The 13,016-nt window shown below is 45.3% G+C and overlaps 1 protein-coding gene across 3 annotated transcripts in view; it reads right to left on the reverse strand.

Moving 5' to 3' along the window:
- Nucleotides 1–293: 293 nt before the first annotated feature.
- Nucleotides 294–13,016, reverse strand: part of RASSF8 (Ras association domain family member 8) — an 808,051-nt gene continuing 795,328 nt past the window's right edge. For all 3 annotated transcript variants that reach the window (XM_069628475.1, XM_069628476.1, XM_069628477.1), the window contains one exon: nucleotides 294–10,967. In XM_069628475.1, coding sequence (XP_069484576.1) covers nucleotides 10,846–10,967 — 122 coding nt within the window. In that variant the 3' untranslated portion in view covers nucleotides 294–10,845. The remainder of the gene's footprint in view (nucleotides 10,968–13,016) is intronic.

The raw sequence follows: 13,016 nt of genomic DNA on the forward strand, positions 1-13,016 counted from the left end.
GGAGGACGGAAGTACCGGCACTGTGTGCAACAGTGCCGGTGCTTCCGTCAAAGTCTGCGGGTGGGTGCCGTCCCGCTCGCCAGGTCTGACCTTGTAATGAGGCCCATTGGCTTGTTCTGCATGACAGCAAAATACCTGTTAAGTCAAATGTGTACAGTTAGTACCCTAATGTGGCTCATTTTGCAAAAATAAGCACATCCAGCTGTGTACCCCCATGTTAAATTAAGTATTGATTGAATTGGGTACTCCAATGCTATCATGCCCACTAACTTGTTGCAATAAATTTCGAGACGTTTATTTATCTATGAGTTTATTTGTATAGGCTATTCATGGCAATAATCAGAAAATATATATCATATCCTGTTCTCGAAATATAACATTAGTAAAAGAAAGTATAATTACATATAATACAGAATTTCATGTTGCATTCAAGCAAAGGAATACTGAAATCTGGCATCTGTATTCAAGGTTTTGCGCATCATATCATCTCTTTTCTAAAAGCCTGCAGCAGCAGGTATGTCCAAGCGAGAAATGACAAAGATGACCGGCCTTTCTTTGCAGGTGCTCGATCATTAAAGAAGTTCACTCAAAAATGGTATTGTTTAAAAATATTGCCAAGAGTTAAAAATGTATGTTAACATATTTTTTTTAATGTTCCCTTGAAAAATAATCTGCAAAATGTGCCTCCAATGACTTGTTACACAATGAGCACTGTAATTGCCATTTCACAGATAAGGAAATAGAGGCCCCTAGTTTAGTATAATTGCTTAGCTGCTTTCACAGCGCTGTTTGTCGTGCTGAAAAACAACACGGCAAAGAGCGCTATGAATGGCAATCATAATACAACACTGAAAAGCATGTGTTCACTGTATTCGGATGGCATTCATGAGAGCCTGTCCTGTGAACGTGTGAACAAGGCAAACACGTCCTGTTCATTTAACAAGGAAGGTTTGCCTTGCTCTTAAGAGCCGGCTCTTGTGGTCGTTGTGAAGGGTTACCCCTTCTAACACTGGACCGGATTCGAGTGCCAGCCTGTCTTTTTTTACGGTGCATCAAAAATAGTTTTTTAAAAAACAAAATTCGGTCCATCATAAAAAAGACAGGTGTGAATTTTAACTCGGGTGAAGGGGTTGAACAGGCAAGCCCTTAACCACCAGACCACAAGAGGCCGTTCTTAAGAGCAAGGAAAACACGCCCTGTTAAATGACCAAGGCGTATTTGCTTTGTTCACATGTCACAGGACAGGCATTCTCATGAATGCCATCCGAATACAGTGAACAGACGTTTTCAGACTTTTCTGAAAAGTGTTTGCTGGTTGTGTTAGGGATGGCATTGCCCTGTGATCATTTTGCATTCTCTGCTCTCCGGCAGTAATAAACTACAGCTCCCAGTGCAGGACAGCAGAGAATTCAAATTACACTTAAAAGTGTAACTGCTCACCAAATGGATGCCTCCAATTAAGAAATTCAGGCACATTTCGAAGCTTATTTTTCATAGGAACTTTAAAAAGAAATATGTTAACATCTATTTTTAATTATGGGCAATATTTTAAACAATACCATTTTTGAGTGAACTTCCCCTTTAAGCAGCTCCACGCCCTTATCTTGGTTTAGCAGCGTCACACACGCATGCTCCATTTATTTTATCTCTGCCACATCAAAGCTTTATTTTGCACAATGTTAAGCAGGAATACTGAAACAATAGGAAGTGTGATAGTGGGGTGACCTTTGAACAGCCCATGGCCTCCACATTGAAATACTGTAACAAAATGTATAAAGATGCATGTTGTGATGCCCTAAAAAAATAGGCGTGGTATAAATGGAACACTGGTACAGTTCTTCGATTTCATAAAGTACTGAACATGTAGTTATAGATAACTTTCGTGTCGGAAAAAACGTAATTACGCTCAACATTTGCAGGGACAGTGAATGGGAAAGTGGGTGAAAGCAGTGCATATGGGCGTGCTGCAGAATTCAGTATAAGGAAATGAGCCTTTTACAGTCACGCCTAGGCCAAGCAGAGGAGCTTTGCAAAGTAACACGTAGCTGTCTCATAGAGACCGCTCCATTTGCAGTCACAAAGGGACACGTACCATTGTGAAGGTTGTGTTTCCATGTGTTTGGGGTGGGGTTGGTGAGGGCAGTAATGGGGCAGTGAAACAATCGCAGTATTCCCTTCCCCCACAGTTCTCTGCTCTGACTTATATGCTACACAAAGAAACCCCCTCAGTGAGCCTGACCCTCCTGTGAGGCTGTTGGAGGCAGCTCGTCACACCAGCTTGCTGTCCAAGGCTCTGTAGTATGAGCGGATAGCTCTGCAGTTCTCAGGCTCAGTGCACCTTCATTTTCAGATGCACACCCTTGACCCTTGACCCAGCAGCACGAAAGCAGCTTCATTCGAGAATGATCTTTCGTTTTCCACACTTACTATATTTGCTTTGCTTTTGTTACTGGGGGAAACATGTTCACACGACGCGTTGTACTAAATGAAAACTCAGCGGGTTGACTACCTAAATGAAAGGGCCGAGCCCTTAAGGTTTCCTCGCCTGTGAACTCATGGACAGGGCCCGGGCCCTTACGCTTTCCTCGCCTGTGAACTCATGTGCAGGGCATGAGCACTTGCGCTTTCCTCGCCTGTGAACTCATGGTCAGGGCCTGTGCCCTTAAGCTTTCCTCGCCTGTGAACTCATGGTCAGGGCCCGAGCCCTTAAGCTTTCCTCGCCTGTGAACTCATGGACTTTACCAGATGATATAGCCCTGAGCTTGAAGGAATTCGACCATTCCCCCATTCACTGGTCACTGCATCTTTTTCCAGGCTCTATGTTAACACGCCCAGCCCACTTTAATATCAGTGACGCACAGCAATCAGCATCCGAAATTACATTTCTTTCTGAAATGATTCCCTGCTTTTATGCACGAAGTGGGTTACCAGCCATAAACACAAGGCTCCTGTTACGTGTGGCTACACTCTGTCCCCTCCATACTTAGACCAATGCTGTGCCACTATGGCGTGTGGCCTGGAAACAAAAACACAAGCGTGCCTATTTCCGCCAGTTGCAGAAAAGAGTCCTTAAACGTTCCTGCGTGTCCCACTCTGACCCTTTGCAAACATTAAAATAAAGTGTGCTGTACATAAAAATATTGGTCTCCCCTTGGAGGGATTCATGACCTCAAGGGGTCCAGTAGAAAAGGTACTGGATGATAAATGAGCCAGTTGCCATGGTCCCCTAATAGCCCGATACAATACATTGCTGGCCTGACTTCCATGCAGTGGCCCTGCACCCAAGGGCGCCTTATAAAGCTGGCACATGATTGCTGGGAACACACGATTGGCCGCTGGAAGACAACACATGTGGTTATATGAGGGCCCATGGACAATGGTACTGAGGCACATACCTGCATTCTTCAAAGGATATATATAACCGTTGAACTCTGTAGATGGGTGACAGCCAGGCTGCTTCAAATGCCTCTGCACACAGAGTATAATTGGGCTGATTCACATAAAGTTTTCCTATGGGATTGCACCATTATAAAACGCTTCTGTGAATCAGGTCCCACATGTTCCAAAAGGTTTAAGGGAATAGAGAGAAAGGGAGAGGGGCCCACATGGGTAATAGTGCTGGATTTGGGATGATGATACAAATAACAGGTTTGATTTAAGTGATGCTGTCTATCGGTATACCTTCGGCTATCCTGCACACGTTGCTCACTATGTCAAAGCAACATAAGACAAGGAAAGTGCCAGACAACGGCTTGCCATTTCAATGTCAACCCCGAAAAAGCCCATCCTATGCAGTCAGATCTGAGCAGCAGCTAGCCGAAACTTTAGAAGCAACAGAAAAGCAACTGCACATTCTGGGAAGTACATGTAATGGTATTCTTTTTTTAATCTTATAAACTTGGCCGCTAAGGCAATTTCCTTGCAGATAAATAATTCTGATCTCCAATTTAGAAAGCAACCAGTGGTGAATCAGAATAGCTAGTGCTTCCTCACTGGATTTTACTGGAGCACAGTTGTGGAAGGCCACCCAATTGTTAGGAACACATCAGGAAGACTGGCCCTGCTCTTGATCAGCAATTCAACACTCACCACGTACTGAAATGCGCTCCAGGCCTGAGGAACACTCCATATATATCTATATTTTTTAACGAATCTTACCTGTTGACTATGGCTCGCGGATTGCTGACTGTTATTGATTCCCATGCTTTGCGTTATGCTGCCACCCAGTGGTTTGATGCGGCACTACCCACAAGAGATAGTTTGAGAAAAAGAAAAGAAACCTCAGGGCCATTTCAGTAATGGCATCCCTTCCCGTCGGAAATGTCACATGTATCATTTATTAGTTTTGTCTTATAGATGGCACTTAATTTTGGATGTGAGGCGGGACACAGCTTGTGTTTTTTAGTTATTTCACCATCCATTGACTGCTATTGGCTATGCTAATCCCTACGGCCATTCCTCTCACTCCTGCCTCCACCCTGCCCAAAATACATCCTCCTCGGACCTCTTTGAGGTAGCTCTATCATGAAGTAACATCAAACTGTGATCTGTAAATGGCCTTCCATTGTTACTTCAAAGCCATCTTCTGAGAGTTAATGTCTTATTTGCTGCTGTAAATGCTGTAAAACATTATTTGCTGCTGTTTTATTAAATCAGTAGCTGCACTACTGATGTAATGAAAATGCCTTGATTATGTGTGCCTTCAAACACTTGATTTATAAGTGGTGTATGTGTCCTCAAAATGAAGTCCTGTTAAAAATAAGCCTTGGTTACATTAGAAAAATTGAATAAAATCATTTAACTGAAGAAGATAGAAAACAAGCGTTGGCAAGTCAACGATTTTGACTTGTGTATTGGCACGTCTATCATATGGCCAGGGTACTCTTGGCATTTTCCCTCTTTTGCCGTTTTATGGCCAGGTAGTATACCATTTTGTCAGTGCTTGACAAACGAATATCCCATGCCTACACAAAATCCCAAACTGTTGGGTTTGTCAATGCTTGTGAATATCTGAAACTTGCCCATGCCTCCTACTAACTTTTCAAATGGAAGTGAGATAGTAATGGGAGATATGAGCTGCAAACATTTGAAAGATTATCGCGCGCAAAGTATGCAAATACATATGTATTGAGCCGCTTCAATTTTCAACTGTGTTCTCACTGACAAAGTAAGGTTAGAAAAAGCTGCAACTCCCAACCTTTGGTTTACCATCGTCCTCAAGCATTCACTGTTGTGCGGCGGAGGGTGGGGAGCCCGAGTTCAGAAATGATGGTAAATGACGCAGACGATGTGCGCTCTTTTTGGGCTGGGTTCTTCTTAAATCTTGTTCTATTGCACACTAAGAGCTGGGTATTGCTCTGTAGTTCTGGTTGACTGGCATTGCCCACTCAAAGATAATTTTTTGGATCGCTATAACTTTTCACCCATTTGACAAATCTCTGAAAATATTCTAAACGCAGACCCCCCCCGGATATTAGTAGCATTCGTTTTTACATTTCACAGCAGCACCTGCAGAAATATGCAAAGATTGCAGCATTTATGGGTCATTTAATTGGCAATATGTAGCTACTGACATTCTAGAAAACCATTGCCGATGTTCTTATTGTGCCTCCTGATTGTAGCTCTTGCAGTTCTTTGATTTCAATCATGTTTGGGGTTTTGGAAAACTGGCCATGTGAGCGTTGGCAAGCCAAAATCAGCATCGAATTGTGCTCTAGACCAACTAAAAAGAGTGGCAGATTGGCAACATTTCAAACTTGGCTCCTTTTTAGCGTAATTTTCTAATGTTTGCAGCATATTTGTTTGCTTTTTGTTGCAAATTCATAATAAACATGATGGTCTGTAAAAAATGGATGTATACACATAGGGTTGTTTCTGGAAACTCCAGAGCAGAATGACCAAGGGTGGAGTTATGGGGAGAAAGAGTCAAGGTCCTGTAGACCGACTGACTGATAAAATAATGTATTTGTAGGCTTTCGTAACTGAAAAGACTTATTAGTCAGAAACGTTTCCAGTCAGGCACAGGAAATAAATCCGCATAGCTTTCTACAATACAATACATTGGGCCTCATTACAAGCTTGGCGGTCTGGAAATAAAGGTGTCGGTAGCAATGTACCAGCACCCCTTCTGGACTGCCAAACTAAGAGTCTACCAGTAGGGGCACAGAACGTCCGGTAGCCTGACCTGCCGGGAGTTCAGGGCCCTACCGGCAGGCTTTGCACTGAAGCACCGCCACCGTTACTAACAGTGCTGGTTACGCTGCTGCCTATGATGTCGCTGTAGCATCAGGATGTCAGGCGGGAAACAGTGTTACAGGGTTGGCGGCAACCCGTCAACTGCCGGCAGGTGTACCGCCAACCTTGTAATGAGGTCCATTGTCTTTCATTTTTCTGTTGCTTGGAGATTTGTAAGGAAACGTTTCTCTTTAACCCCTCAATTGCTGTGAAAGGGTGTACATTTTTGGCACTATGTTCCCAGTGCTAAGAATGCGGCATGCACCTTCCTACCGCATTCAGCATTAATTGACCTTACTACTGCACAAAAAAAGCCTTCAGCAGTTATGGGGTTATTATTACTGTGAGGAGCTGCTGGGATTCTACTAAATCGGCTCCAAACCTTCCACAAACACTGGTAGAGTGACCAAACCCCATATTTCAAAGTCCAATTGTTTCACAGTTTTTATCTCCTCCTTTCCCGCACCTCCCCAACATGGCACAGAAATCATACACTTCAATGAAAACTTCTCCTGGTAATAATAATGCTTCTTTTGGGGTTCACCAAGAAAGGAATGAACAAGTCATTACTTTGCACCTCATTCTCAGGTGTCTTTCAGGAACGTTAACACATGCGTTATTAGGAGAAATATGTACCCACAAATCACTCGGCAACAGACAATCTAAAGACACATTCTGTAGTAGACTGCTAAAGTGACGTATTATTGCAGCTCCTCGTAGGAACCTCAACTACTGACAATACAGTATTTCCAGGGCGAAATGCTTTGCGTTACTTATGCATCAAGTTGTTTTCTTTTTTTGGTAAATCCGCTATATAGCCACGAGATTTTCAAAATAGCATCCGCCTAAATCCCCTGTTAAGTGCTAATGAATTATACACCATTTTGTAGGCTGTTTTAAAGGTAACTGTAGAGCGTACATCAGGGCTCAAGTCGAGGGTACACGTGGGTGGACTGAGTCCCCCCACTTTTTTCAGAGGGAGTCTTGATGTTTTTTATTTCTGGTGGCACCACATTCAGTTGGTATGTTAATGAGGCCCCACTTTTTTTGTTAGGACTTGACCCCTGGCGTACATGCATGTGATGTGCAACCATCAGCTTATGTGCATGCATGGCAGCTTTAAGCAGCCACCAGATGTTCATAGCAACCCTGCCCCCAGAAGGACACAGCACCCTGGGCTGGCAGCTCGATCTGTAAGTACTCAGCCCAGATCTGGAAAGACACAACACAATGGGCTTGCAGCTTGATCTGTAAAGACAAAGCACCCTGTGCTGACAGCTCGATCTGTAAAGACACAGCCCAGATCTGTAAAGACACATCACCCTGGGCTGGCAGCTCGATCTGTAAAGACACAGCCCAGATCTGTAAAGACACAGCACCCTGGGCTGGCAGCTCGAGCTTTAAAGACACATCCCAGATCTGTAAAGACACAGCACCCTGGACTGGCAGCTCGATCTGTAAGGACTCAGCCCAGATCTGGAAAGACACAGCACCCTGGGCTTGCAGCTCCATCTGTAAAGACAAAGCACCCTGGGCTGACAGCTCGATCTGTAAAGACTCAGCCCAGATCTGGAAAGACACAGCACCCTGGGCTTGCAGCTCGATCTGTAAAGACAAAGCACCCTGGGCTGACAGCTCGATCTGTAAAGACACAGCCCAGATCTGTAAAGACACATCACCCTGGGCTGGCAGCTCGATCTGTAAAGATACAGCCCAAATCTGTAAAGACACAGCACCCTGGGCTGGCTGCTCGAGCTGTAAAGACACATCCCATATCTGTAAAGATACAGCACCCTGGGCTGGCAGCTCGATCTGTAAAGACACAGCCCATATCTGTAAAGACACAGCACTCTGGGCTGGCAGCTCGATCTGTAAAGACACAGCCCAGATCTGTAAGGACACAGCACCCTTGGCTGGCAGCTCGATCTGTAAAGACACATACCAGATCTGTAAAGACACAGCATCCTGCCCACAGCTCGATCTGGAAAGACACAGCACACTGGGCTGGCAGCTCGATCTGTAAAGACACAGCACCCTGGGCTGGCAGCTCAATCTGTAAAGACACAGCCCATATCTGTAAAGACACAGCACCCTGGGCTGGCAGCTCGATCCATACAGACACAGCACAGATCTGTAAAGACACAGCACCCTGGGCTGGCAGCTCGATCTGTACAGACACAGCCCAGATCTGTAAAGACACAGTACCCTGGGCTGGCAGCTCGATCTGTAAAGACACAACCCAGATTGTAAAGACACAGCACCCTGGGCTGGCAGCTCGAGCTTTAAAGACACATCCCAGATCTGTAAAGACACAGCACCCTGGACTGGCAGCTCGATCTGTAAAGACTCAGCCCAGATCTGGAAAGACACAGCAGCCTGGGCTTGCAGCTCCATCTGTAAAGACAAAGCACCCTGGGCTGGCAGCTCGATCTGTAAAGACACAGCCCAGATCTGTAAAGACACAGCCCAGATCTGTAAAGACATAGTACCCTGGGCTGGCAGCTTGATCTGTAAAGACACAGGCCAGATCTGTAAAGACACAACACCCTGCCCACAGCTCGATCTGTAAAGACCCAGCACACTGGGCTGGCAGCTCGATCTTTAAGGACACAGCTCGATCTGTAAAGACACAGCACCCTGGGCTGGCAGTTCGATCTGTAAAGACACAGCACCCTTGGCTGGCAGCTCAATCTGTAAAGACACAGCCAAGATCTGTAAAGACACAGCACCCTGGGCTGGCAGCTCGATGTGTAAAGACACAGCCCAGATCTGTAAAGACACAGTACCCTGTGCTTGCAGCTCGATCTGTAAAGACACAACCCAGATCTGTAAAGACACAGTACCCTGGGCTGGCAGCTCGATCTGTAAAGACACAGCCCAGATCTGTAAAGACACAGCACCCTGTCCACAGCTCGATCTGTAAAGACACAGCACTCTGGGCTGGCAGCTCGATCTGTAAGGACACAGCCCAGATCTGTAAAGACACAGCACCCTGGGCTGGCAGCTCGATCTGTAAAGACACAGCACCCTGCCCACAGCTCGATCTGTAAAGACACAGATGGGCTGACAGTTCGATCTGTAAAGACATAACATACACGTTTTTTTTGTTTTCTGACATTTCCCTTTGTTTTCATGAAAGTTATTTGCGGTCAGACTTCTTTTTTGTACATACTATCTCAGGTCCTTTGTTTTCATAAGCCTTGGATAATCGCTTTTGATGACTCTTACCGTTATCCCATGAGTCATTACTTGTGAGAACTACATGAGTGCAGCCATGCAGATGTGAATAGGCTGTCAGTCCACCTGGCGCTATCTCTATTGAGGATTAAGGCTGCTCACTTCAGCTCAATAAGAGTGCCTAGAAACTGGGCTATATAGACCTAGAACACCCTAGCATCATTAGGGGTGGGGGGTATTCTGAATCACAAAATGGCGAACAGATCTTTGTCACAAATTTCTGTATGCAGTCACACAGAAAAAGCCAGGACTTCCTAGGCCACTGTGATGTCTATGTAGACTAGCGCCTTGCCAGATATCAGGCCGCAGAAGCAATTAAAGATACGAGACATTGGGCCTCATTCTGAGTTTGGCGGTACCGCCAAACTCGCTACCGGCCCCGGCAACCACGAATGGGCCATTAACGCCCCATCACGAGTTGAATGGGCCAGTAATTGCCCATTCGCGTGTGTCGGGATGGCTGGCCTCCCGATCCCCATTCTGCAGAATGGAGGTCGGGAGCATGGTTGCACCGGCACCGTTTATAACGGTGCCGGTGCAATCACGAGTTCTGCTCGCGGGTGCCGGTTTGCACGCCTGGTCAGACCACTTGTGCAGTCCGGCACCGGTAAGCAGAACTCGTAATGTTGCAGAGAGGTAACAACCGCACGGGTAGCACTACCGGCGCCATTGTTGCCTTTCTGCAACACTTGTAATGAGGCCCATTGCTTTGTGTGAAATGTCTCTTCCCGGCTCTTTTATGGACATTATGTGGGTTACTATAACTCAAGATTTGTAAGTAGAACTTAATTTAAAATTTGCTTTGAAAGAAAAGATACAATTCACAAACACAAGATAAGATTGTGACCGGCTGTTGTGTAGCGGGAACATTCATAAACTTGGTTCCATGGTAAAAGGAGTGTCCTGACTTGCAAGCATTTAAATACAAGTCTGTGCCTGTACATAGCTATATTTGATATTTTAGATTTCAAAGTTTTAAACAAAATAATATACAAAAAAGCTGAAAAATCAAGCCTTTACATATTCATCGACTGAGTGGATTACACAAGTCACTGGAATTTGTCTGCAAAGGTCTTTGTGTTTTGGCTCTAGGTCCTTTTCTTTAATAAATGCTGAATAATACTTGTTAACTGCAGAGAATCTTCTGAGCACTGGCTTCCAACGTCATGTGGGTGGCAGCAGAAACCATTCCTATTGGCTTCTCGCTTTCTGAGCATCAGTGCAGTTGGCGCGACTCTTAGTGGTCTACACTGGATTGGACGTGACCATGGAACAGAAAAGACGCCCACAGCTGCCTGTCCTCGCAGTGATCACAAAGGGAAGCTGTGGCTGTCCTTGGCAGCTCGGGCATTTCTCTCTTCACGACGCAGGCCGTCACACGTAAATACCCTCGGGATTAAAGCCGGACGACAGGGAATTTTGAAGAATCCGGAGGTTACTGGGCAGCTGCCTTGAAGAACCGGGGCGTTTCAGGGACCCAGTCTGGAATGTTGTTTCTGAAAAAAAAGGAACATTTGTTTTTTGGACTTTGGAAACTGGAATTATTCTGGCACAAAGCAAAGACAAAGAGGGCAGATGCCCTATGCATAAAGTGCCCTGAACTTCTATTTGGGGAAAGCCAGGCAGCTCTTCAGAGTCAGTCAGGAGCAGTCTGCCCAGCACTCACTGCACATGCTCACGCCCACTCACGGCATGGAGGAGAAGTATAAAGCAGAACATTCAAATGTAACCACCAACGCCAACGGTTGCAAGCTATTGAGACCCCTGCATGCAATGTCCAATCTTCACGAGGCAGAGGGGAAAAGGAAACCATACAAGCGAGGCGAACTTGCTTCTACTATTCCATTTTCCTCACTGTCTCACGCACAAGTAAACGCTGCCTGAAAAAGAAGCTCAGCAGAAGGCTGAATCCATTTGCAAAATGGAATCCATTTTGCAAATGGATTCCACTTAGCTTAGAGCAGGCCCCAAACCAATGAGATTTCCATAGAAATCCATTTGTTTTACGCCGGCATGAAAATCTTATGTAGGCATGAAACAAAACGGTCTGACGAGATGGTGGAGGTGAACACAGTGGAGCTCCGAACTCGGTCTCAGGTTTCTTCGCCGCGCCAATGCTCCAAAATGGGGCAGATTGTTGAAACGGAGGTGTGAAGGCATTACACTTCCCTTTGACTCTTCCGTCTGACGCACCAGTGAATATTGATATCTAAATGCCCTTGGAAAACATTAGCTTGTGGTATAAAAGTTCTCTAGTACAGTAGCAAACTCAGTCTGTCACCTGTTAAAGTGGACAATACAAAGAGATACAACGCTAGGTATTTATTTATTTATGTATTCGTATTATTAAAGTGCACATCAGCCCTTAGGCATTGTGGCGCTGTTTAGGCATCGTGGCGCTGAGGTAGTAGAGCTTGATTGGCTAACAGGATGCCATGGAAATTCCCAATGAGCCTGCCGAGCCAGTGGACTAAAACATGGCTCCCTCTTTAATTACATTTACACGTATGCTTCTGTCAGGTGTCCAGTCAAACGGTCGAATGAAAAAGCGTTGAATACAATACGTTCGACTGAAAAGGATCGAAAAAAAAAAGGATCGAATGCCTTTTTTTAAATGTATTTTTTTGGGGGGGGGCTTAGTATAGGTAAAAAATGTGGTTTTTGGGCAAAAAGTAGGTTTGGGGGGGGACCAAAAAAATGCATTCGATTTTTTGGTTTTCGGTCCTTTTGATTCGAAACAATTGTATTTTGACTCTTTTAATTCGACCCTTTCACCTACAACCCTTCTGTCAATGTAGATGTAACTTGGATGGACGTATTGCTACAGACGTGGCTGGGCAAGCAGCTCCATACGTACTGGACATGTGGAAACTGGGAAACGAAGTGTATGGGCCAGAGCAACTGGCACAGCCTGTTAAGTGGGTCACATCACATTAGCACCATATATTGCAGCATGCACGACTCTCAATAGCTATAGTTTGAGGAGTGAAATCGGCAAAACCAGTTAATTGGTATGTAGCAATCTGGAATATTTCATAGTGGGCTTCTTCAAACTGCCAGCATACACTACTAGGCAGGAGTGTTGCTAGGTCTGGAAAAGATCCGGGCTATGCTGATATCGGGACTGTTGGGACTCAGGGCTAGCTAGCCTCTGGTTGTAGCTCATGAGCTTCAACACGGGGCTACAACCAAAACACCTGGGGCTATAGCCCCCTCTGCCCCCTTCTAGCAACGCCTCTGCTATTAGGCATGAGGAAACTGGAGATACATCTTACTGTGCATGTGTAAGCTGGTGATGCATCTTACTGTGCGTGTGGAAACTGGAGATACATCTTACTGTGCATGTGGAAGCTGGTGATGCAGCTTACTGTGCATGTGGAAACTGGTGGTAGATCTTACTGTGCGTGTGGAAGCTGGTGATGCATCTTACTATGCATGTGGAAACTGGAGCTGCATCATACTGTGCATGTGGAAGCTGGTGATACATCTTACTGTGCATGTGAAAGCTGGTGATTCATCTTACTGTGCATGTGGAAGCTAGTGAT

This window comes from Ambystoma mexicanum, chromosome 12 (assembly GCF_040938575.1).
Source record: "Ambystoma mexicanum isolate Mex_15411 chromosome 12, UKY_AmexF1_1, whole genome shotgun sequence".
NCBI lineage: Eukaryota > Metazoa > Chordata > Amphibia > Caudata > Ambystomatidae > Ambystoma > Ambystoma mexicanum.